Genomic DNA, 27310 nt, shown 5'->3' on the forward strand with positions numbered 1-27310 from the left:
CTCTACAAGGCTACAAGGCCCAGCGTGGCCACTGGCTTGTATTACTGATCTAGACATTCACTGCTTGCTCTTCCAATTTTAATGTAAATACAATTTGATCTTCCATTGATTCAATTTGTTCCCTATTCTGTGGTCCTTTGGGCTTCATGTATTAGCCATTAGCTCCATAGTCTCGAAAGCTGTATCCTGTAAATTTGTGTATATGCCTTTCTAAGAAATGTTGCCTCAAAGGTTAGCAAGCAGTCCCTATAGCAACATCCTGTGCTGCTTTGGCATTGTGTGTAGAAATTCCCATATAGAGGCAAGATTCTGTTGGGAAATTTGAACTCATTAATCTTATGAACAATATTCAGGACCTGCTGCCCCCACAATTAACCATAATAGCATCCACTTGATCCTGAGTTTTAGAAGCAAGGAGCCCAAATGAACTAGTAATGAGCTATAACGAGCAAATATCCAACAATTCCATAAGTCTGACAAGAACCAAAAATCCAGCTGTACATAATTTGGTGCAAATCTTTTATTCTCTTTGAATTACACATTTGTTCTTACATTATGTAAAAATATTCAGCAATAAAAGCCAGGGAAAGGAAGGACATCTACAGAGACATTAGCATTTGATCTCACCACTTTATCATCTGCACTTATATATTACACCAGAAGGGGGCAGTGGACTGCAGCAGTAAAGCGGCTCACCCCCATGGTTTCTGTACAGGCAGGCTGTTAGCATCGGTGGTGGCCAGTTCATGGTAGTGTGAGGATGCAGAGATGACAGAAGTACTTATTTCACCATTTTGGCCTTCAGTGCATTTTTACCGTGCTTGTGGACACGGACAGCCAAATGAAGCGCAATCCTGCAGGTACAGTAGGTTACAGTATGAGCTGCTGCCTTAAGACTTTGAATAAAATAAAATTGCATAATTTGGTTTCATATATATATATGTGTGTGTGTGTGTATATTTATGCATGTATGTACACATATATATACACACATACAAATCTCTATACTGTATATGCATGTACAGCGTGCAACTCAACTGTACTATGGAGATCTTTTCCATGGGAAAGATTTCAATCAAACAACACGGCCCCCTCTGAATAAGCTCCTCCTCTTTCAGAGGGCAAACCCACGCTGCAGAAGTGCACTGGGGAGGGCGAGATGCAGTTAGTGCCCTTGCTGATCGCGCCTGGTCTGGCCCCAACCTTGGGTTCACGTGGTACCTTTAGGACCCTGGGGGTCTTCAAACAGAGGTGGTCTAAAGAGGGGGGGGGGCAGGGGGGGCATTGGCGAGTTGCCTAGCAGCCCTTATGGAAATGCATTACAATGCAATATTACAGTGTTAAATAATGGAAAACATGATACTATATTTTTACAGCAGTATATATTACAATACCTTAAAGTTGCAATAATTTGTATATGTGCCAATATGTCGTGAAGTGTTCTAATATGTTGCTAATATATTTAGGTATATTTTCAAATACATGCCATTTCCATAAGGGAAGCCTGAACGTTTTGCCAGTCTCTGTAATTTTATGGCAAGGTGAATCGGTTCAGAATGCAAGAAAAGCCCGGTTTCCCCCCTCACTGCGTGACCTGTTATGAAGCAAAGCGCTCTCCCTCAGTTGGGGCAAAGTGAAGCAGTCCCTCTCTTTATTCCCGCACGCACCAGACATGACCCTTGACCTTTTAAAAACAAAACAAACCAAAAAAAAAAAAAAACCCAAAACACAACCACACATTCTGAGACCAGACTTCCTGTTCCAGTTCCATTTTCATTTTCATTATTTTCGTACACCCCCCCCCCCCCCCCCCCTCGCGCCCCCCCACACGGGCCCAGGTCCACGGGTCTAGGCGCTCTGCATCTCCTTGGCGATCTTGTAGCTGAGGATCTTGTTCCAGTCGATCTTGGTGCGAGTGACGGGCAGCTGTCGGCGCAGGGCTTTGAACGTGGTGTCGGACATGGTCTGGTAGTTCTCGTTGATTGCAGTCTGAAAGGGCGAACGACACCCCGTCAGTCCTGCCTCCCCCCGGTGTGTCCTGGGACCTTCACACCCCAGACCCCCGCCCCCATCGTGACATCGCACAAAGACATCCCCAACATTACCCAAGAAGGACTGGAGTGTGTACAGGTACGCTAGAACACCCCACTGACCTAGGTCTTGCCCGAACTCTGATTCAGACGTGATTGGTTGATTAATGTAATGGCGCGGTTGAAGCAGCTTACCTGGTAATCGTTTTCTGCGGTTTCAATGATTTTCACAAAGTCCTTGGCAGTCTGGGTTTCATTCTGCAGAAAGGGAGCAGAGGAATCGGGGTTTAGCTCGGGCTCAGGCTCGGGCTCGGGCCCGGTAGCGTAACGGCACAGGTGGCTGCACCTGGCGCTCAGGTAACCCCATGCAGAGCCCCGTCTCTCTGGCTCTCACTGGCGGTGTTAGCAGTGCGGCGCTCCAGGCCTGCTCTGTGCGCTTCAGGCTCTGGGTTTAGGCGGGAGGAAACGAGCCCGCCCACGGGCCTCTAAACAAACGGACCGACGTACAGACGAAATAACTGACGTACAGACAAACGGACGGATTAACTGACTGAGGTACAGACAAACTGACTGACATACAGACAAACGGACGGACGTACAGACAAACTGACTGACAGACAGACAAACTGACTGCGGACAGACTGACTGACGTACAGACAAACTGACTGAGGTACAGACAAACTGACGGACGCACGGACAAACTGACGGACGGACGGGCGGACTATGCAGGGATACTCACGGACAGAGTCAGTGATTCCTGCACATCCTTATGGCTGACCAGCTGGACGTTTCCGTCTTCATAGTAATGCACCTGCACAGAGGACCAAGACGGAGAAGAACAGGATCGCTCCCTGTCACACTCTACTGTACATGTGTGGTACTGTAACAGAGGCTGGGAACACTGCCAAATGCACACATCAGCTCAAACCAGTTCTGCTACTGAAATGCCATTTTCTACCTTTCCATTCAGTAATGCAGTTTTTAACCCATTTAATGTATTATTTTAATGTAACATTTTTACCAGCCACTCAAAGCTCTACACACACATCTCTCTGCTTAATAATAGTAAGCAAATTGCAATACTTTGTTATGCAAATAAAATTTGTTAAAAGTTTACTACATGAGTTGACTTTAGTGCTAATCTGGATCTGGATGTGGAAACGCGGTGACAGACGCTCTCCAGCACAGCGTGCGGTGAAGCGGAGGCCGGTGTGGTGAGGTTCACGGCGCGGCGGCTGTTTTGGCGAGTAACGGACAGCGCCCAGCGGATCTGAAGCTCACCTGAACCTTGAGCACCCCTGCCACCTGAGCCGAACCCTGGCCAAGGCTGAACTTCCACTCGGACCTGCAGCGGCCGTTCCTGAGCGGGGGAGAGACGGCAAGATCAGCTCACAGACAGGAAACGGCAAGATCAGCTCACAAACAGGAAATGGCCAGCTCACACACAGAGCACGGCCAGCTCACAGACAGGAAACGGCCAGCTCACACACAGAGCACGGCCAGCTCACAGACAGGAAACGGCCAGCTCACACACAGAGCACGGCCAGCTCACACACAGGAAACGGCCAGCTCACAGACACGAAACGGCCAGCTCACAGACAGGAAACGGCAAGATCAGCTCACAGACAGGAAACAGCAAGATCAGCTCACAGACAGGAAACGGCAAGATCAGCTCACAGACAGGAAACGGCAAGATCAGCTCACAGACAGGAAACGGCAAGATCAGCTCACAGACTGAGCACGGCCAGCTCAGACAGGAAACGGCAAGATCAGCTCACAGACAGGAAACGGCAAGATCAGCTCACAGACAGGAAACGGCAAGATCAGCTCACACACAGAGCACGCCCAGATCACAGACAGGAAAAGCCAAGTTGACAGACAGGAAATGGCAAGGTCACACAAAGGAAATGGCAAGGTCAGACAGCATGGCAAGGTCACAGTCGGTAAAAGGCAAGGTCACAGAGAAAGCAATGCTACAGAGACGACAATTTCATAGAGAGAACTTCCCTGAACCTTCCAGGGTTTTTCCTGCTGTGCTTGTCCAATAGCACTAGCACCTCAGATGCTAATGCATCGGTAATGGGGTTTGGAATGTTTGCAGCTTTTATACATTTTATACATTTTTGAAACAGGAAACTCTTTATTCTACAGTTACCCAGATTTCTGAATAAGGCATTTCCTTTTTAGTAATCCAGTCTTTGACCTCTTGCGAACCCTTTGATTTTATTCTCCACCTTATTTATATCACACACTTTTGACTTTCCCATATTTTTTTCTTCAGCAGTTGTGCAAAGACATGCCTCTTTTGTCAAATTTAGATTGTATTTTTTTAATCAATGGAAAGTGCACCCGTTTTTATTTAACACTTGAATATCTGACTCAGTCAGTAGGAGTGTGGTCAGGATTATGCATGCTTGTGTTCTTGTACCCTGTTCAGGTGAATATCTGACTCAGTCAGTAGGAGTGTGGTCAGGATTATGCATGCTTGTGTTCTCGTACCCTGTTCAGGTGAATATCTGACTCAGTCAGTAGGAGTGTGGTCAGGATTATGCATGCTTGTGGTCTCATACCCTGTTCAGATGACTGGCTAATGTAACCCTGCGGTTCTACTGTACAACAAAACCTTTATCTTCTCAGCAGGACACCTTATAAGAACTGGGGTGGTGATCTACTGACAAGAGGTGGATACGTCTGGCCACTTCAAACTTCTTGTTAGATTGTCAGTTTTCTCTGAAAGTTTACACGGAGTATTCACAATGAGGGAATCAGCTCGATGACATAGCCTTAGATGGATCACACCAGCTCAGGCAGAGATTCCCGTTATACACTGCCCATGGGTTTTCCTCATATTGTTAGCTATGAACAGGAGAACACTTCCACTAGAGTGATTCGAAAGCTCGCTCCTCACATCGTATGATTCCTACAAGTAAAACGAATGTACTAAATGAACACAATTCGCAATTAAGGCAGCTGCGCATGATTCATTTAGCGTATGCGTTGATAATTTACACTTTTTAAATGAAACGGTGGACTGCAAAACATCTCCGACAGCCCTTGCAGGACCTGGGTTCTCACCAGAAGTTCTTCGGTTGGAACTGATGACCCTCGATGCAGGCGATGATAGTCTGCTGGCCGTCCACTGTTTTCCCATAAACCTGCAGCAAAACAAGACACAGGATGAAACAGCCTGACTTCATGACGAACACCGGGAATTCTTTCGTTGTTGTTAAAACGTTCTGGTATTTGTCTCAGCTCGACTCTTGAGGAAGATGTCCTAGACATCGAAACTTCAGTCTCCCTGTTTTCTAAAATCATTTTGCTCTCTGAACCCTCGAGTGCTCCCACTCTCCTTAATTGGGGCTAGTTCCCTTGAGAAGTTATCCTTCTTAACCGTGATGGGCAACATCTGTGCATGTGCACATCTTCTGCCCAAGGAGTCAGTCTCACAGGCTGACAGATGCAACGGGGTGATGTGTGTGTACTGTCCACAGCTGCTGGGCTGTTCTGTATGTACTGTGCACAGAATGCACAGGTACTTGCCGTGCACACGAAACTGGGCTGTTCTGTATGTGCTGTGCACAGGATGCTGGGGTACTTGCCGTGCACACGCCGGTCGGGTAGTGCTCCTTGACGTAAGCCTTGAGGGCGGAGTCACAGGCGTCCCGCCAGGACTGCAGGGCCGCCTCCCCCTCGTGGGGCTGCGGGTCGCTGGCCTCCTTCCTCAGGTGGTCGAACTTGAAGGACAGCTTGTTGCGCGGGTCGAAGAAGCGTCCGTGGCCCAGGTCTCCGTGCTCCGTGATCAGGACCTGAGAGGCGGAGAGAGGTGGAGAGAGGCGGAGAGAGGTGGAGAGAGGTGGAGAGAGGCGGAGAGAGATTTAGTAGTTCACAGAAGTGTTTATTTAGACATATGAGGAGTTCAGTATTGAAAGGCTTAACAAAACAAAACAGAAGTCCTTCTGAGAGGACATTATCAAACATCCACACACAATGGGAGTCTTACCTGATCCTCATACCCTTCGATTTTGGCGAGGCTGAACTGATCCATGTTGTACTGGGCAAAGGCACTGTTAGAAAGGGGCGAAACAACACACACACACACACACGCACGCACACACACACACACACACACACACACACACACGCACACACACACACACACACACGCAGACACACGCAGACACACACGCACACACACACACACACACACACACACGCAGACACACGCAGACACACAAGCACACACACACACACGCACAGAGTCAAAGGCACGGGCACAACAGGAAGCCTGCCATCCGAGAGGCATGCAAACTGGAACTCCCCTTCACTGCACACTTCAGCAGGCCTGTGGCAGGCGAGGGTGCGGACAGACCTTGGCAGCGTGTGTAAAACGTAACGTTGGGGGGGGGGGGGGGGGCGGGGGCGGGTCGGGACATGGGGAGGGACCAGAACTGAGCACAGTCCGTTCCGCGAGGGGCTTTAACAGGCCTGTACACCAGGGGGCGCCGGTCCGATATGGACACAGCGCACTTCAGCAGAAAACAGACCCAGAGGGAGGAGAAACGAAGCGGAGATGGTGATACCCGAGGACAAGATGCTCAAGCGGAAACCCTGTCGCTGCTGACAGCAGCGGGACCCCGGGGAAATGAAATGGAAACCAGACTGCTCCTCTGGCCTTCTCTTTCCCACAGAAAGACACTCTTTACTCCTAGTGCTCCACTGGGCCAATTCCCATGGCCCGAACGGGGGGGACAGTACGGTTACCCATCTTAACGGGGTGAATTATAGAGGGAGGATTTTTGTGTCAGGGGCCCAGAAGGCTCTAACCACCGTTAAAGCTTCCTTACTGAACGAACCATGTACAGACCAATATATTTGTTGCTTGCTTTGTCTGTGGTGAAACAGAAGGGAGAGTAGGAAGAAGAGGAGGAGAAGGAGGAGGAGGAGGAGGGGGAAGGGGGAGGGGTGTTTCCAGCAGTACTCACTGTGCCGCCCCCTCCCTGAGGAGATTGTCGTTGTTGAGCAGCAGCCGCACATCTGCAAACACAAACACACACACACACCCACACACACACACAAACACAGACACACACACACACACACACACAAACACAGACACACACACAGCGCTAAATCAGTCCCGCGCTGTCAGGCCTCTGGGAAGACTCCACCCCCTCCCCAGAGGCTACACTAAAGCAGTCTGGGAGATTGCAGATCATCCTCCCAATCATCCCCGCTACACATAAACATTACACCGAGTCAGCTGGACACTCCAAATCATCCCCGCTACACATAAATATTACACCGAGTCAGCTGGACACTTAAAGTCATCCTCGGTGGACAGAGACGGCACCAAGCCCGGGAGACACGAGCTTCAGCTTTGGCTTACAGACAGCCGTTTCAAGTTGGGGACAGGCTCTTAAAAACTCCTAGCCTGGGGCCTAAACGAAGGTGTCAGTTTATTACCGAACGTCGGTTATGTGTCAAAGCTCATTTTGGGCATGCGCGTGCGGGTCCCACGCGGCGGGTGGGGCGCGGGCGGCCAGAGGCCTCTCACCGTTAAACACTTCGTTAAATTCGCCAGGAGGAGCGTGGGTGACGAAGTTGGCGGCTATGCGGACCTGCGAGAGGAAGAAGAGGTGTGAGATACAAGATCTATTCACACGCACACACACACACACTCACATTACACACATGCATACACACACACACACACAGGCAGGCAGGCCCACACCCCACACACATCACACACACACAGGCAGGCAGGCAGGCAGGCACACACACACACACACACACTCACATCACACACATGCATACACACACACACAGGCAAGCAGGCAGGCACACACCCCACACACACACACTCACATCACACACACACAGGCAGGCAGGCAGGCAGGCACACACACACACACACACAAGAGGTGTGAGATACAAGATCTATACACACGCACACACACACACGCAAGCACACACACACACACACACACTCACATCACACACACACAGGCAGGCAGGCAGGCAGGCACACACACACGCAAGCACACACACACACCCACACACTCACATCACACACATGCATACACACACACACAGGCAGGCAGGCAGGCACACACACACACACACACACCCTCACACCACACACACACACACACACACACACTGAAGCTCAGTTTTGGGGGGCGGGGGCTGGTGTACCATACATCAATAGGATTTTCTCTGTAACTGAGCTGACCTGCCAATGCCAGAGAGCGTCACTGTCAGAGAAACTCTACACCAAACGCAGAGAGTACGCAGGCCACACAGAGCACAGGGCACACAGGCCACACAGAGCACAGAGCACACAGGCCACACAGGCCACAGATCACAGAGCACCACAGAGCACACAGACCACAGAGCACATAGCACACAGGCCACAGAGCACACAGGCCACACAGGCCACAGAGCACACAGGCCACAGAGCACCACAGAGCACACAGGCCACAGAGCACACAGGCCACACAGGCCACAGAGCACATAGCACACAGGCCACAGAGCACCACAGAGCACACAGGCCACAGAGCACACAGGCCACAGAGCACACAGAGCACACAGGCCACACAGGCCACAGAGCACACAGGCCACAGAGCACCACAGAGCACACAGGCCACAGAGCACAGGCCACACAGGCCACAGAGCACACAGGCCACAGAGTGCAGAGCACAGAGCACACAGGCCACAGAGAACACAGGCCACAGAGCACAGCCCGGGAGGCTCTCTCCACAGCCAGTGTGCAGAAGGCGTGAAACCACATCCGGGCTAGTCCCAGGAGGACGATACTCGCACTGCAAAGCAGCAGGTGTCACCACGAGCAGGACACCGCCACTGCACTGACAGAGTAAAACATTCAACCTCCCCCCTGTGAAAACGAGTATCACTACGTGCGTGGTGTGAACCGTCGCGTTTCCTCCAAAGTGAAGTCCAGAGCGAGCTGGAACGAGGGCGTCGCTGCAGAGTCGCGCCGAGCAGTTAAACAAGCGGCAACGACAACGAGTCAGTCAACCAGACAGGAAAAAAAAAAACCCCGACCTGCAAACAGGCAATCAGCATCAGGCAGGGGCGAGCGACGCGCGCTGCGCTGGCTAAACGAATCACGCAGCGGCACCAGCGCCGGGACAGAAACAAAAACAAAAACAAAAACACAGCTGGCGGAGCGCGCCTGTAAAATCAGCCTCGTAAAAGAAAACAGCGAGCGAGCACTTTCCCCGTCTCATTACCCGAGGCCTGTAAACGTACGAGCTGGTGTCCACGGAGACCACCCACTGGCCCTGACGGTAACGGGAGGGGGTGGGGGGGGCACGGGGGTTAACAGAGGTCAACCGCGGTCACGGCTGAGGCAGGGGAGCGAGGGCCAGCCCGTTCCATAGATGGCAGGAAGTCAGCCCGGGCTTTTCTTAGCCGGCCGTACGCTGCCCGTGTAAGCAGACCAAGCGCACAGCGACGCAGTCTCTGGTAGAGAGCGACTGCGGGAGAGCAGCGAACAGCCAGCGGGGGACTGATCTCAGACAGGGAGACCGACACTTCTGGGCTACTGTACACCGCCCAGCTGGTGCCGGGTTACAAGGGCAGCAAAGTCTTCAAGTTGCAGCAGTAGCAAGCAACCAGCTCCCATTAACCTGACGTTAATTACCCACACTGAGTAGCTTTCATAATGGACATAAATATTTCACAATTGTAAAGCTTCACGTATTTCTCCAGTTTTAGATGAATTACTTTTTACACGTTTTTATCAATGCTGTTGAAAAAAAAGTGCACGTTCCTTGCAATGTCCCTACCTTGGCAGGCCACATAATGTGTCTCACTTTCCATTACAGGCATTTAGCAGACGCTCTTATCCAGAGCGACTTACACAACATTTTACATAGCATTTGCATTGTATTCAATTATACAGCTGGATATAGGCCTATACTGAAGCAATGCAGGTTAAGTACCTTGCTCAAGGGTACTACGGCAGTGTCCTAGCAGGGAATCGAACCTGTGACCTTCAGGTTACAAGACAAACTCCTTACCCGTTACACTACACTTTCCCCTTTTCTTATGTGATTAAAAGGCCAAGGTCTCAGACATGATGCAGCAAATGAAGGCGCGTTTGAATTCTTGAATCCCCGCCCTTCACCCATATTCCAGTCAGCCGTTACACAACAATAAGGCATAGGCCTGCGTGCTAGGATGACCTCCATTCAAGTGTCATTATATTATCACTCGAATCAATGTAAGCACATCATATAGGCTATCGAATTTGATCTTGGCCTCATAAATGTGTGCCCATGAACTGAAGGTTTGTAAAACTGGGTCACCTTGAACGCAGGATTCTGTGTTTTTTTTTTTCAACGCAGAAATGGAGAGTGAGAACGCAGGGGATGCACACGCTGCGTTCTATGAACACAGATAGTCCGAGGGGGATGACCCAGATTTGAACCGCTGTAAAAAATAATTAACTCCGGTTTCTTTGAGCCAATCGTCTTCAGCGTCTGGCACTCGTGTTGTTTGTAGATCACAACATTTGCGCAGCTGTTGGCAGCGTTGCGAGAGTCAAAGAGAAAGTGCTTGATTTGAATGATAGGTCAAAACAGAGATGCCGCTCCATAGATAGGCTAGCTCTTTTCACAGGAAGCGTTTTATTTGTTATCTGTACGTGTCATCTTTGCATTCTAGCCAAGCTGGAACACCAAAAAAAGTGCATAGCGTGTGTGGACCCGAAAAAACCTGCCGAGTCGGCCGACCCACTTTTCCACAGGCCGGCCCAAAAATGTATTACTGCCTACGCCACTGCAGAGCAACACTGAGGACATAAAACAGAAATCGCTCCTAGAGGTGTTTTTATTTTTATTAGCCAGTGTGGCTGATCAGAATGCCAAAACTTTAGCCTATTTCATCTCGCTTTTGTTACACATCTATCTGTGTCATAACAATGAATGACACAGATAGGTATATTAGATATATTTATTGTGCCATTATCATGAGTTGGCATATTATGGCGAAAAGTTATGTTTTCAGAACACAAGTGAATTCATGTAAAATGCAGATTTTGAAACGTCCTGCGTTTGATTGGCTGGCACGAGCGCCGTTGAAGCAACAGGTAAAGTTTTTCCAGTTACCATGAACTCATCACATTTGAAAGAGCGAGCAGAGTAAAACGACGGCACCACATCAGCCTGCCTCTCGTAAAGCCAGCTGTACCCGAGAACATTATTCAGTGGCTCCGTTTCAAACGGGCGTCCACTCCTCAGCTACAGTCCGTTAAAAGCGGGCTTGAGTGGCAATGGACAGGTCGGCCATGATTGTTCAGCAGCGCCTCCGGTGGACTGAATGCGCAGGTGCGGCTGGGCTTTGCTGTGCAGGGAGGCAATAAAGACACAGGTTCGCTGTGCAGGTAGGTGGTAAAGACACAGGTTCGCTGTGCAGGGAGGTGGTAAAGACACAGGTTTGCTGTGCAGGGAGGTGGTAAAGACACAGGTTTGCTGTGCAGGGAGGTGGTAAAGACACAGGTTCGCTGTGCAGGGAGGCTCCTGTACACACAGGACGCGGCCGCAGGGCTCTTACGCCTGGTCCACACCGCTTACCTTGCCTGCGCGTGACGGCTACCTCGCCGAACTGCTGCGGCTCGCATGCATGTGTGTGTCCACACCGCCAGCGTTGCTGCTGCGGCGCTGCTACTGCCAGCCCTATCTGTCTACATTGAGTTTGCCTTTGATAATGGCCATCAGTAATAGAATGTTTGATTTCATTTCATTATAAATTTCATTTATATTTAGTTTAGACAGAAAAAGGTTAAGAAGCGTGTGCTCAATTGTAAAAAAAAAAATAAAAAAAAATAATAATATTTATATTTTTTTAAATGTCTGTAACACATTCAGATATAGCCTAGGCATTGAAACTATAGTGAAAGGTGTCAGTTACGTAATGTTGCTGGTATGATGTCAATATGACTATCAGCAGATCTTTTCACTGTCTATTTTTGCTGTGAACCACGCGCCTCGCGTGAAAAACATGCTCCGTGCCGAAACTCTAGATGACGCGCCGCAGCAGCGAGGCTCGAGCCGCGCCTCAGACGCGTGTCTCACGCAGGCTGTGTGGGCTGCTCTAACCTGCTAACATGGGCGCCGAAATGAGAAGCAAGAGGTCCCGCGACCGTCACGCACACGCGAGGTGAGCGGTGTGGACCGGGCCTCTGAGCCTCAGCTCTTCCTCTCTCAGCTCAGCTGCGGAGTCACCCGCGTTTCATCGGCAGAAAAGCAGGCTTCCTTCCTCCCTCTCGAGTCTCCTGGAGGTCAGGAGAGGCCACGGCATCTTCGCTGCCGAAACTGCAAGCCGGGGGCAGCTTTCCAGCGACAGAACAAACAGGCTGCGAACCCCGCTTCACTTGGACAGCGACGCTTCTCAGGAGCAGGCCGAAACAATCTATCATTAAGGCCAGGTTGATGCCAACTGCTTTCATTTAAATTAAATTCCTATGCCCTTAACGTACTGAAAGAGTGGCTCTTTTCAAAGTAATTCACACCTCTGGTATAATTATTTGTGGCAGATGTCTTCTGAAGTCTGTTCTTATTCATTTTAGTAAATTATGCTGAAAGGCTGCCCTGCGATATATTGGCGGCCTGTCCTGGGTGTGTTCCTGCCTCTCGCCCAACGCATGCTGGGATAGGCTCCAGCACCCCCGCGACCCTGCTCAGGATAAGTGGGTATAGATGATGGATGGATGCATGCTGAAAGGCTGCTCAGTGCCATCCAGTGAACCTGACTAAAGATTTCAAAGGCACAGGTAGCATTAAGGTGCCCAACGACAGACAAAGCTAAAGTAAGCCTGTGTCTTGTGTTACCTTGATAAACTGAGAGAACTCAGGTGGCTACACTACCATCAGGGTGAGTTTCTGCACTGTGAAAAAGCCTGAGTCCGTCTTCGCTGAAGCAGACGGATCAGTGGGATTCACAGGTTAGCCCGTTAGCCCGTTAGCGCTGTACAGCCGCAGCGCTAGCCGGCAGTGTTCCAGAAACGAATCATGCAATCGAGAGCAGGACTCCGCATTCTGGAAAAGTAACTCTGGCAATTTGCCTGCTCAAGACCAAGACCAATTAGCCTAAAATTTCCAGAGCTGTTCTGTTTCAATGTTAGCGTGAACTAAGCTGTACCACTGCTTGATTTGCAGTGCCAAGATATCCATCAAACTACTTACTACATACTAGTGTGTTACTAACAACCACAAAAATAATGATAATAATAACTAGCCTATATATATACACTCACCGGCCACTTCATTAGGTACACATGTTCAACTGCAAACTGCACCCGTTAATGCAAATGTCTAATAAGCCAATCACGTGGCAGCAACTCAATGCACTCAGGCATTCAGACATGGTCAAGACGATCTGCTAAAGATCAAACCAAGCATCAGAATGGGGAAGAAGGGTGATTTAAGTGACTTTGAACGTGGCATGGTTGTTGGTGCCAGATGGGCTGGTTTGAGTATTTCAGAAACTGCTGATCTACTGGGATTTTCACGCACAACCATCTCTAGGGTTTACAGAGAATGGTCCGAAAAAGAGAAAATATCCAGTGAGCGGCAGTTCTCTAGGCGAACATGCCTTGTTGAGGTCAGAGGAGAATGGCAACAGTAACTCAAATAACTACTTGTTACAACCGCGGTATGCAGAAGAGCATCCCTGAACACACACCACATCAAACCTTGAAGCAGATGGGCTACAGCAGCAGAAGACCACACCAGGTGCCACTCCTGTCACCTAATGAACTGGCTGGTGAGTGTGTATATGTAGGCCTATATATACACACACACACACAGTATATACATGGAGCACTTGTACCAATTAATGACACATCCATGTAACATAGTTACAAAAGTTCCCTTAGGCACACCTTTTTGATTTATGATTTACTTTTTCATTAGAAAGCTATGTAGCAAACATTAGCTACCTTATCTTGGTAGTAAGCCAGAGTCAACAAAATCTTGGCACAGCCGTGTGTGTATGCTGTCCACCGGGTATAGGCTACCAAATAGTCCTTGGTTGCCTGAACAATAGAAGGCACCAGATTGCAAAAACAGTTAATACTGTAAAGTTACGTGTGCTGTGTGTAAAAGTGGCAGATAATTGTCTGGTAAGACGGGAAGGATGGAGGTTTCTGGCTTCTCTAGGAAATACCTTTCCACAGCCCAGGAGTGGGGTCATGTCCTCTTCCCACACTGAACACAGGCAAAGTGGACACTGGGACAATCCGTGGCATAGCCAGCTGACGCAGAAACATGCCTCCTCCTGTCCCAAGTGGCTTTGGCCAATTTTTGTGGCGCGGGCCAACCTCACTCTAGCATAACAATAGCCTTTGCTGAGCCATGAAGGAAAAACCAGCTTCCATGAAACAATCAGGCTACCCTTTCTCACACTTCCTCTCTGCAGCCTCTGTAAAGGTCAGTAAAACAGACCGCTCTTCCCCTCACAGCGCAAAGCACGCACTTCAGCGCCCTGCATTTCTACGCTTCGTCATCAGAGCGGCGATTTAGGGGGCTCCTGAGGGGCGCACCGCGCTGATGCATCGAGCATAGAGCAGCGAACTGCCTTACAGCCTGAGCCTCCAGCCTCTTCACCCCCCTCATCTTCCTCATTCCCCCATTACTGCTACCTGAGCCTCCAGCTTCTTCATCTCCCTCATCCCCCTCTCTCCCCATATCTACAGCCTGAGCCTCCAGCCTCTTCATTCCCCTCATCTTCCTCATTCCCCATATCTACAGCCTGAGCCTCCAGCTTCTTCATCTCCCTCATCTTCCTCATTCCCCTTATCTACAGCCTGAGCCTCCAGCCTCTTCATCCTCCTCTCTCCCCATATCTACAGCCTGAGCCTCCAGCCTCTTCATCCCCCTCATCCCCCTCTCTCCCCATATCAACAGCCTGAGCCTCAAGCCTCTTCATCCCCCTCATCTTCCTCATTCCCCCATTACTGCTACCTGAGCCTCCAGCTTCTTCATCTCCCTCATCCCCCTCTCTCCCCATATCAACAGCCTGAGCCTCCAGCCTCTTCATCCCCCTCATCCTCCTCTCTCCCCATATCTACAGCCTGAGCCTCCAGCTTCTTCATCTCCCTCATCCCCCTCTCTCCCCATATCAACAGCCTGAGCCTCCAGCCTCTTCATCCCCCTCATCCTCCTCTCTCCCCATATCTACAGCCTGAGCCTCCAGCTTCTTCATCCCCCTCATCCTCCTCTCTCCTCATATCTACAGCCTGAGCCTCCAGCCTCTTCATCCCCCTCATCTTCCTCATTCCCCCATTACTGCTACCTGAGCCTCCAGCTTCTTCATCTCCCTCATCCCCCTCTCTCCCCATATCAACAGCCTGAGCCTCCAGCCTCTTCATCCCCCTCATCCTCCTCTCTCCCCATATCTACAGCCTGAGCCTCCAGCCTCTTCATCCCCCTCATCCCCCTCTCTCCCCATATCTACAGCCTGAGCCTCCAGCTTCTTCATCTCCCTCATCTCCCTCTCTCCCCATATCTACAGCCTGAGCCTCCAGCCTCTTCATTCCCCTCATCCTCCTCTCTCCCCATATCTACAGCCTGAGCCTCCAGCTTCTTCATCTCCCTCATCCCCCTCTCTCCCCATATCTACAGCCTGAGCCTCCAGCCTCTTCATTCCCCTCATCCTCCTCTCTCCCCATATCTACAGCCTGAGCCTCCAGCTTCTTCATCCCCCTCATCCTCCTCTCTCCCCATATCTACAGCCTGAGCCTCCAGCTTCTTCATCCCCCTCATCTTCCTCATTCCCCCATTACTGCTACCTGAGCCTCCAGCTTCTTCATCTCCCTCATCCTCCTCTCTCCCCATATCTACAGCCTGAGCCTCCAGCCTCTTCATCCCCTTCTCTCCCTTTATCCCCCTCTCCCCCATTTCGGCTACCTAAGCCTCCAGCTTCTTCATTCCCTTCTCTTCCTTCATCCCCCCCCCCCCCCCCCCCCCCCCATTGCTGCTAACTGTGTAGCTGCTGCTCTGTGTTTTAAGGTAGAAAAAGGTCAACCTGCAGAAGTTCCACTGTGCTGCAGGTACAACACAAACGCAGAAATGACAGGAATTCAACCACCATGCCACAATCATGAGCGATTAGTCAAGTTCTGTGATGCACATAAACGAATGTTTATCCAGTTCTGCTTGCATTAGGCCCTACATGACAGAGCTGAACCTGGAGGACGGCTGCCCTCCTAGCACAGGAAACGAGCTGAAACAAACTGAATTTGACACCGAAATCAATCCCCTGCTGACGTGCCGATTTGTTTGGCACCTTCCTCTTTGGCCTCTCTCTCACTACCCTCCAGTGAACACAGCGACACATTCCCCACAGCAGAAGTTCATTTTGCATTTTCCAAGCGCGTGTCGCGCGTCTTGCGGCCCACAAACTTGCCCTGGCGGGCTCAGACGTTCGCTGCAGCAGGCAAGATGGGTTTCTGCAGACAGCTTCAGAGACATCTGATACGCCCTGCACCCACAACTGCAAGATCTGCAACGTGCAGCTGCTGCAGCCACCGGTGCAGAGTACACCAGTTGCACAAGGTAGAGTACTCTTACCGTGACTCTTAGCCTTTGGAAATGAGACTCTGACTGGCCTCACACATGCAAGTGATTCGCATTACCACGACAGCCCTGCTGTAGGAATTCTCAGTGTAAGCCAGACCTTTAGCAGGCATCTGAGCACACTCACCCAGCTGGCCTGCATGTATCTGAGCACTATTACCCAGCATGTCTCTAAGCACTGTAACCCAGCATGTCTCTGAGCACTGTTACTCAGCATGTCTCTGAGCACTGTTACCCAACCCAGCATGTCTCTGAGCACTGTTACCCAACATGTCTCTGAGCACTGTTACCCAACCCAGCATGTCTCTGAGCACTGTTACCCAACATGTCTCTGAGCACTGTTACCCAACCCAGCATGTCTCTGAGCACTGTTACCCAACATGTCTCTGAGCACTGTTACCCAGCCAGCCTGCATGTCTCTGAGCACTATTACCCAGCATGTCTCTGAGCACTGTAACCCAGCATGTCTCTGAGCACTGTTACTCAGCATGTCTCTGAGCACTGTTACCCAACCCAGCATGTCTCTGAGCACTGTTACCCAACATGTCTCTGAGCACTGTTACCCAGCCAGCCTGCATGTCTTGTCTGCACATACTGACAGGACTGACAGCCGTGCTGAAGGACTATCTTACCATCTTAAGGCATTCACTCCACAGAAAGCAAAGAAAAACATGCAACACCTCCTACGTACTGGAAGATTAGATTAGATCAGATCAGGGAGATTCAACATGTCTTTATTCTAGTGACACGTTTCAAAAACTACAATGGCCACCCTGCCCCACACACGTAAGCACAGGCCATTCAAATTCATCTGAATTAAGTAACAGTTGATGACGCATGTGGAGTGGTAACCATGGAAAATAAAGTAGGGTCACATTAGCTTGCAGGCTGCTTGGAAGTGTCCACCAATCACCACGGATGTTGTTTCATTTGTTGTTACCAACGTAACTCATGATTGGTGGAGCTCCTCCCTGGTTTTTGTTTGAAAGATGGTAACTATAGAATGTTCTATGGTGACAACACCAATGTCCCACTCCCATCCCTATTTTATTATCCCCAGTTGAAATCAGGGCAGCACGATGGTGCAGTGAGTAGCACTGCCGCCTCACAGCAAGAAAGTTGTGGGTTCAAATCTCGACTAGGGGCCTTTCTGTGTGGAGTTTGTGGGTTCTCCCCGTGTCCGCGTGGGTTTCCTCCCACAGTCAGGTAGGCTAATTGAAGACTCTAAATTGCCCATAGGGCTGAGTTGGTGAGTGAATGGTGTGTTTACCCAGTCATAGATTGGCGGCCTGTCCAGGGTGTATTCCTGCCTCTCGCCCAGTGCATGCTGGGATAGGCTCCGGCACCCTCTGCGACCCTACTCAGGATAAGCGGGCATAGATAATGGATGGATAGTTGAAACCAGGAAACTAGTAAAATTGGTTTTAATGTCCAATGCAAGCTATTACGCTTCCTGTCTGACTATTGCAATTTATTTTCAAAAGAATAACCTCCATTTTGCAGGATTTGTGTTTGGACATATTTTGGAATTTTTCATCTGTAAAAAAGCATAATTTGATCAGACAATTGTAAAGCGCTTTGGATAAAAGCGCTATATAAATGCAGTCCATTTATCATTTAGACAATGACTCAATGATGGTTTTTAAACTGCTTAAGTTCCTGCCTTTAGTTCTTTCTATACGGGGGACAGTCATTCCTTCAATGAAGAATTCCTGTTGATCTCTATATTTAAAACTTAACAGCTTCCCCCTCACGAGGGAAAGGCAAAGCGGTCAGCTAGCACTTCCGACCCACCGTAGTTCACTAGCCCCGTTTTCTCTTCTCAAAGGTCCAGCGGACACATAAATATGAATCACGCTGAGCCGTTAGCATTTCACCGTCACTGCTGAGAACGTTACTCTACGAGGTGATTCTCAGAACAGGAGGAAGTGGTGGATCATCGGTTCAAGCCGCTACAAATGTGCTAAAATAGTGTCAATTTGATTTTTCTTAAGGTGTGCCTCTCAGCTGTCTTTGGCTTAAAAGTATCTATGCTTTATTAGGAAACTTTTCGTGTCACCTTAGCTTGCCATCCAAGATAATCTTGGAGGCGGACACTGCCTTCTCACAGGAACCAGTGCAAACTGGTAGCCTAAACAATGCATTGTGCATCTCGAAGTGTGACTGGTAGTGAGCCAAACCAAACAGGATTTTTCCACACTGAATGGGTAAATCAGGATATGAATCACAGTAATGTGCCAAGCAAAAGAAAGTTTGCAGTGGCTGGGGATTTAGCGTTATCTGTCCCACTGAATATGCAGGGATGTGCTAAACGTCGTTCTCTCATGAGACAGGCCTGCTGGACTACGCTGGCGAGACTCCAAGGCAGGGTGGGATACTGCTGCATTTTCCATGTGAATGTTTGTATGATGGAAAACAAAACAGTGGACTTTTGGGCAAACTCCTTTGAAGACAACACTCAGCAATTAGTCACAAGAAAGTCTATTGTGTACAGCACACAGCCTATTCAACTCTGCCAGTTTTAGCTGGAATTTGCACACAAAACTAAGACATTCTATCGACTTTTAATGCAAAATTGTGTGCATTGGTATTGACTAATTAGTGCAGGTCAGTTTCAACTACCACTGATTAATTTCCTTACGCATTTTAAGCAGTTCCAAAGGTTCAGTAGCTTGTCGAATCACATGGCAGCCTTGTTCCTAAACGGAACTGTAAAACTAAGCACAAAACTAATTATAGTCAGAACTACAAAGGAAGCTATACTGAATTAAAATACGAAAAACAAAATCGAAAACATTTCGATTTACATTGTTCGCGAGAACTGAGATCATTATATGCCAACATGAATTGGAAAAAAACAACAGAGCTTTGAACGATATGTTGCGTGATATATTGTGATATACGTGATGATCTATATCTATTAATTCTGTCAGCTGCATACCACATCCCTATAATGTGAAACGGTGGAACTAACGAGTTATGGGGGCTATTTGAGCATTGTCAACTGTACAGCTACGGTTTCAAAACAAACCATTGACTATGTACAAAAGTTTCAGGTAGCACAAATTCGCCAATATTAGCAACTACGCAACTTGTATACAGTACATTACAATCTGATGTGTGTGTAAATCGCAAGTCGCTTTTGTAAACAGAGAATCAAGCAAAAAATAAAGACACAAATCAAGTCCAAGTGAAGTCCTGTCGAGCGCTTCACAATAATTATGCTATGTTGTGGATGCTTTTAGCACTGTCAGCAAGAGTTCGCACCACAACGCATGTGGGAGGCAAGCATTTTCTCACGTAGCTATTCATCTTGAAACCAAACTTATCTAGCATAGCAAGCCAAAACTTTCATTATGCAAACAAAAATTTGCAATCTGTGATTTGAATATTTAAAGAAAAAGCAGTAAAGGGGGCTACTATTTCTGATTTATCAATAGCAAGCCAGCGTTTACTTAATTAACTTTTATAGCTTCATAGACAAGCGAACCTACTGTGAAACTGAGAGGTTTTTAACAAAGCAGGAAGTAACGGCAGCTCGATCGCTAAGAAGCTGCAGGCGGGGAGCTAAGGTTACGACATGGTGGCAAATAAATCTTTAAACGCATTTGTTAATAGATCGCTAGCTTGCGCACGAATGTTCAGAATATAGTTCGTTGCGAATACATACAGATTGTTAGCACCACACAATGTATCAGGACATGTAGTTATGTTAGCGTCATTACACGAAATGAAACAGTGTTCAAGTCGGACATGAACTTGCCTAGCAAGCAGTTGTCCAGCAAATCAAGCGAAACTATGCTAGCCGATAATGAATAGTGAGTATCCGAAATATTGATGAATACATTTCACGAAAGCTAAACTGGTGTTGAACAAAGTAAACTACGCAAACACACCATTTAACTAGCCAACATTCAATGCGAAGACTACCGTTGGCATATACGGCTTGTCACTACAGGCTGCTATAACATTAGTTTTCCAGCTAACTGGCTGGCTCACGCCCTGTAGCTAAACACACATCTGCACAAACTACAAAGAAAGAAAGAAGACCGCCAGACAGGATATCAGGAATTAGCACGTGATGCCACAATCCATTCAGACGAACAACCAATTTACACAGAGTGCAGTTAATTGAAAAACAAGCTCCCTACCTTCTCCTCATCCGAAAGCTGCTCCTCAAAGTCCGCCATCTTGGCTCTTCTGGACCAGCTACAGACAGACTTGCATTGTGGGAATATGGCCACTTCACGTTCTAAAACGGTGTTGCAGTAACAGTTAGCGGTAGTTAACTTAACGTTACCTAACTCGCCAGTACAGTGCTGCTCATTTAAGATATCACTGATCAAATGTCAGTTTACAATTTTATTTATTTATTAAAATTTTTAAAACATAATTTAATGGAAGCGATGCACATACTTCAGTGACACCTTTGCTGACTGCTTGCAGTAACATTCAATATAAATTGTAACATTACTAGCCTAACGTTCTTTAACTATCTAGTTAACATAATATCAAATTAAGTGGCAATCGTTAGCTAATTTATTATGACGGAATTAACGAGGAAAAATTGGAGGGCGTCTGGTTAGATGATGCTGCAAGCAAATATTTATTTTAAGATTCGTCGTATGAGAGTAGCTCATAGTTCACAGCTATTACACATAATAGTTTAACAGTAGAGTAAGCATCTCCCGAAGAGCTTCTACGAAGCCACCACAAAAGATAACATCTACATTTAGTAAATGGATAGTTTGAGTCTGAATATGTTTAGGTACAAAAATGAATCATATTTGAATTCCATTTGTGCTATTTTATATATTTTTTAATTACTTTGTTGTAATCCATGACATCTACAACATTGTCACGGTCTGCTGACGGTGCTACCCAAGGTTGGGTTTAGAACCTATGTTCTCCAGGTAAAGTTAAAATGTATCGTTCCAAATGGCAGTCCTCCAGCATCCCATAATTCTTGTGTTTATACTGTCATCCAGTCAAAAATGGCGGACACCAGTAACAGTACCTCACAATCACCTGGATTTACAGATAAATTAAAATCATGGCTTTCCTGGTCATGGACGTACATATGGGCTATTTGGTTCGCCATGGTCTTAGTTCTGATCTACGTGCTGCGGAGCCCACTGAAGCTCCAGGAAACTCTTGCCACAGGTAAGATTGTATGCCTAGCTGCAAAGCTTGCTAGGTGGCTAACGTCAGTTGGCTATCTAAAACTAGTTTGCTGATCAGCGCTAGTTGCTTGCTTGCTAGATGGTTAACAGCAAAATGTGATTAACAGAGCAGAAAGCAGGGGAAGTTTCGATATGAAAAATTGTTACTGTAATATAGTTGGCTATAGCTAATAGTAATTGGAATGCTTTTGGGTGCTTGCTGTAGAGCTAGCTACCGGTACGCTGTTAGCTAATTGTGATCCTTACCGCTAAATTCATACGTTAGCTTATGACTAAAATAGTTTGTTAGACAGATGTTCCTTGATGATTGATTAGCTAAGTAAAATATATGTAGCTAGCAGTTACGTTTTTCTTACATGGCAAATTTTGTTAAATGGTCTTACGTTGCCATTGTGTCACAGAAACATGCAAGAGTAATTCTGCTAGTCTGACAGCAAAAACAGAACGAGCTAAGACTTCAGCTAATTACAATTTCTTCTTGCACACGTAAGGGTTTGGAATCACAACTGACTTTCAAAAATAACCTGTTTATGGGAGATTAGCATTCACTTAACGCGAGATAGCTTCTTGTGCAGAAAAGAGAGCGAATGGACCCCGAACTATGAAGTACACCAGCAGAGATAAACAAGTTGACAGTGCTAAACAAGTGAATAGAACACTGACCTCTCAGAGCATTGTTATACAAACGTATTAAGCATTTGGTAAAGAGTTCACTGTCGCTGCAATGTTGAAATGGCATGTTAATTTACGCGTTGTTTATGTCGTCGGTTTATATCAATGATATCAAACTCTGATATGTCCAATCAGTGGCATACATATTTGACTAGAGCCGAGTATTTGGAAGTTAACCGCCGAGAAAAAAACTAGGATAACGGAACAAGCATTACATTAAATCGCTAGAGATTGTGTGATGACCAGGGCACCATTTCCCTCCCTTGCAGCTTCTGTCTTCCTGAACACACTGACGCCTAAATTCTATGTGGCACTCACTGGGACCTCGTCGCTTATTTCTGGCCTCATTTTGGTGAGTCGTTACCACTACTTAATTTAAAAACAGTGCGGTCATGGTTGTGGGTCCAAGTGGTAGCGTTGAGGTTATTGGTTATGGATCGATTTCAGTTTTTAACTGTTTTTTTTCTCTGCAGACCTCTTGGAGATTATTCAGTAATCTACTTGAACATGTAGCAGATACAGAAATGATCTAAATCGAGCTACTCGTTCTTTTTCTATATCTCTCCTATCTTTGACAGATATTTGAATGGTGGTACTTCCGGAAGTACGGTACTTCATTCATTGAACAAGTGTCTGTAAGTCACTTGCGCCCTCTGCTGGGTGGTGTGGAGAACAGTAGTTCAGCCGGTCTGTTCTCCTCTGTGAATGGAGACGCGGAGCCAAGACCCAGCGTGTCGGGTACGGTGAAGTTGAGTTTGTTTAGCTCTGTTCTGTTTTAAATTAAATGACGCGTCATATATTGTTATAACATTATATGTAACCTGTATTTGAGCGGCTGGATTGATGTACCATCAATAGTTTTGAGAACTTTGCGATTGAGATAAATCCAGTTAATAGCCAGTGGTCATTACAACTCCCTTCTGCTACAGGTTTAAATGCCACACGTATAGTACCGGTATGCATATTTTTTTGGCAAGACTTGCTGTATTAATGCTGTCTATAAAGTTCCTTTATGTTAGATTTTATTCCTACATAAATTTCAACTTGCTGTATTGCAGGAGAACCCAATTACATTTTAAATTGCTTGTAAACTGAACACAAAGGATTCATTTCTTTATTTACATGTGAATATCTATGCATTTCTTTCATAGCTTTTGCGGTTGATGGTGACATATGTCTTTTTCAGAATGCAAAGTGTGGAGGAACCCATTAAATTTATTCAGAGGATCAGAGTACAGCAGGTACGGGTTGTTGTAATTAAAGAGAAATTACCATTCATTTAGAATGATACTGCTTGCAATATATCAGGACTGTGACACCTATACGGGACATTGAGCATTGAGAGACAATATCAGATTCATTCAAAGACCAAAAAAGACAAAGCCAGCCATTTTTTTGTTGTCAAAGTAGCTTTTTAAATGATTTCCAATTTGAAGGTATACCTGGGTGACAGGAAAGGAGCCGTTGACGTATTACGACATGAACCTGTCGGCACAGGACCACCAGACCTTCTTCACCTGCGACACGCAGCAGCTCAAGCCAGAGGACGCTGGTGGGTACTCTTCATTTTCTCCTTCAGCCTCTTTATTCATTTATCTGTCGTTTATTGATTCTGTCATTCCTTTCATTACTGAGGCATTTTTTTAATTAAAAAAGAGAGTCGAGCAACCCACTGTAATCCTCACAAGGGCTTTTGGAAATGGAAGAGCAGGTTTTGGTTTATTCAAATGGCTACCTCTGGGTTTCTTTGCGTCTTCATTGGTTCATTTAAGAATCATGTCTGTTCCAGCTGCTTGATTTTACATTTGATAAGCTAGATTGATTGAAACTTCCCTTACTGGTGTATTGAAGTTTTCCCATAGGCTAGTGGTACCTCTGTGTCCAGTGTTTAATGGAATGCCTGTTCTTTATGGTTCATGGGACTTTTGAACGTGTTGATAGGTTAAAGGAACCACGTTTCATTGGTTTACTGAAAATATCACTTTCCTTTAAGCAGATTAATACTTGCTGTCATTGGTTAACTATCAGATAGTTTATACATCGAGAGAAAGGATTGAAGCTGTTTCTGTACTATGGAACGGGAATGTCTGTTTGTACTACAGATTGTGGTGTCTTTCTGTACTATGGAATGGGAGCATCCTTGTGTACTATGGGATGGGAGTGTCTTTCTGTACTATGAAATGGTAGTGTCTTTCTGTACTATGGAATGGGAGCATCCTTGTGTACTATGGGATGGGAGTGTCTTTCTGTACTATGGAATGGGAACATCCTTGTGTACTATGGGATGGGAGTGTCTTTCTGTACTATGGAATGGTAGTGTCTTTCTGTACTATGTAATGGGAGCATCCTTGTGCACTATGGAATGGGAGCAGTTTTATATTTCTAGTGGTTTTCTGTAAGTACACACTTCCACATTCACTTGCCTCCACATAATGTGTCACAAGAAAAGCACACTTACTTTGGGCAAGGTGGGGGAGTTGGTATTTTGTCTGGTCTTTTTGTGCACACTCTGGAGGACAGGATAGTGTTCTCTCACCCTCTGCCCGGGCTTCTCGCTCAGACCCCCCAGCGTAACCGGACGCGTTCTGTAGACCCCCCCCCCCCCCCCCCCCGTCAGGGTGGATTATGGTGGGGGGCGGGGCAGGGTTCAAGCCCAGCGCACACTGGTTAACAGAGGCAAGCGACAGGCCCTAATCTGACTGTAGGGGGGTTTAATTGAGTTCTGATACGGTTTCGGGCAGGAGCACAGCCGCACCATTGTCAGCGAAGGGCGACACCCCAAATCCAATTCTGCCCCTGAATGGACAGCGCGGGTGCAGGGGGGTGTGGGGGGGGGGGGGGGGGCACTGTGACTATACAAAGAGCGGCTTATCTGATTCCCTGTGTGGATCACTGGAACATTTTAGGCTGTGAGTCGATCTGAGAAATGTTAATTGAATCCCAAGTGTGTGGGCGGTGTGCTTCTGGTCAGTTTATATCGTATAAAGCAAACACTAGTAGTGCTGTGTGTGCACATTGTGAGTCAGAGTTTGCATGGGTGCACACACAGTGCCTTAATAGTACATCTGACTGCAGTTGCAGTTATTCAAAGCTATCTTCATGGCACTTGTGCGTATTGGGCCTATTTGCTACTTTATGTGTGCGCCATCATAGTGTTACGACTAAATCACATACTGTGTTTTCAAAAAAGTAATTGACTGACTGGTGGATTGATTAACAGGTGGACCGCCCTACAAAAATAATAACATTGGGCAATTAGTACAAACCACCGCTTTGCTAGAATTGGAAGCGAACTGGCAGGCCAATGCGACCTATAAAGCGCATTGGTGCGGCTCAATGTGAAATATGTGCAGGGGGTGTCGTTTGGTAAAAAAATCTGGGCTCACCCACACAGCTTCTAAAGGCGACGTGAGGAATGTAAATAAAAACAGCAGTTAAAAATAATGAATGCTGAATCCTTTCCTGCCGTCCTCTTGTGGGCTGAGACAAACGTTATGTAACAGGCTAATAAAGCTTTGGGCTCGCGCCCGCCTCGGTGGCACTGATTGGAGGCCTGCGTTCCTGTGGAATGATGGGGGGGTGAAAGAAGGATTAACTCGTCACGGAATTCAGCCGTGGACTCTCCGCTTGTCCGTCACTGCCGGCCGCCTCCCCCTCGTTCCGTGACCCCGCCTCCCTGCCCCACCCGTCCCCTCTGGAGTTCTTATTAAAAACCTGCTAAGCTCTGTCAGCAGTAAGTGCAGTACTGCCCGTCACTCAGGGCAACAACGTTTTCAAAGCTTTTTAATGGCTGAATTACGCACACTCTGATTGGCCGAACACTAGCAGAGGAGGGCTTTGAGCGGTAGCCCCCTTGTTCTGTTTGGTGCTCTTTCAGCAGTGAGCAGTAAGAGCAAAGCAGTACCTCAGCCTGGTCTTTGAACATGTGCTAGTCATGATGGAATTTGACCTTAAGACAGCGGTGTACAGCCCTGTTACCTGCCCTGTTCTGAATAAATGCACGGTCCGATGAGGTAAATGATTGGGATAATTAAATAATTAAGAGCAGAAGTTGGCATGAAGTCCAGAAACAGGATTGACCTTCCAGGAATGCTGTTCCGCACCCTTATATAGAGCCTGTATTTCAAGATGACTCAAGCAATCATTCAGATAATTGTGACAGTCATTTCTGTTAGTCTTTCGATTGCCATTTAATCAGACCACAAGAAGGGAGGTAGATGGTTGTCGTGCTTGTTAAGGGTTTGTAGACTGTTATGATACACCACTGAGAGACGTGTGAAGCAGCTCTGTCTTTCTCTCTCTCTCTCTCGATTGAATTTCAAAAAATTCTAATTCTCTCTCTCTCTCTCCCCTTTTCTCTCTCTCTCTCTCTCTCTCCCCTGTTCTCTCTCTCTCTCGCTCTCTCACTCTCTCGCTCTCTCTCTCTCTCTCGCTCTCTCACTCTCTCGCTCTCTCTCTCTCTCTCGCACTCTCTCTCTCTCTCTCTCTCTCTCTCTCGCACTCTCTCTCTCTCTCTCTCTCTCTCTCTCTCTCTCCCCCCCTCTCTCTCTCTCTCTCGCGCTCTCTCTCTCTCTCTCAGTGATGCAGAAGGCGTGGAGGGAGAGGAACCCACAGGCGCGGATCAAAGCTGCGTATCAGGCCATTGAGCTGAACAATGAGTGAGTGTAACAGAACACACACGCACACACACACACACACACACGCACACTCACACACACGCACGCACACACGCACGCACGCACGCATGCACACACACACATTCTCACTTCATCAGGTTCTTTAATTGCGTTGTGCGTAAGGTTGAGTAATGTTCTCAAGGGTA

At 47.5% G+C, this 27310-nt stretch overlaps 2 protein-coding genes across 2 annotated transcripts in view; one reads left to right on the forward strand and one right to left on the reverse strand.

Moving 5' to 3' along the window:
• Positions 1-502: 502 nt before the first annotated feature.
• On the reverse strand, positions 503-20903 carry LOC118207904 (F-actin-capping protein subunit alpha-1). Its single transcript, XM_035382089.1, has 10 exons — positions 20785-20903; positions 7585-7648; positions 7013-7064; positions 6031-6094; positions 5630-5836; positions 5106-5185; positions 3312-3390; positions 2770-2841; positions 2226-2288; positions 503-1989 (listed from the first exon to the last, which is right to left on the reverse strand). The coding sequence occupies exons 1-10, from the start codon at positions 20821-20823 to the stop codon at positions 1849-1851; spliced, it is 861 nt and encodes a 286-aa protein (XP_035237980.1). The 5' UTR covers positions 20824-20903; the 3' UTR covers positions 503-1848.
• Positions 20904-21435: 532 nt separating this feature from the next.
• st7l (suppression of tumorigenicity 7 like) overlaps positions 21436-27310 on the forward strand; it is a 31699-nt gene continuing 25824 nt past the window's right edge. The window contains exons 1-6 of the mRNA XM_035382087.1: positions 21436-21796; positions 22758-22840; positions 23067-23226; positions 23675-23729; positions 23925-24040; positions 27068-27146. Coding sequence (XP_035237978.1) covers positions 21628-21796; positions 22758-22840; positions 23067-23226; positions 23675-23729; positions 23925-24040; positions 27068-27146 — 662 coding nt within the window. The 5' untranslated portion in view covers positions 21436-21627. The remainder of the gene's footprint in view (positions 21797-22757; positions 22841-23066; positions 23227-23674; positions 23730-23924; positions 24041-27067; positions 27147-27310) is intronic.

This window comes from Anguilla anguilla, chromosome 11, assembly GCF_013347855.1.
Source record: "Anguilla anguilla isolate fAngAng1 chromosome 11, fAngAng1.pri, whole genome shotgun sequence".
NCBI classification, from domain to species: domain Eukaryota; kingdom Metazoa; phylum Chordata; class Actinopteri; order Anguilliformes; family Anguillidae; genus Anguilla; species Anguilla anguilla.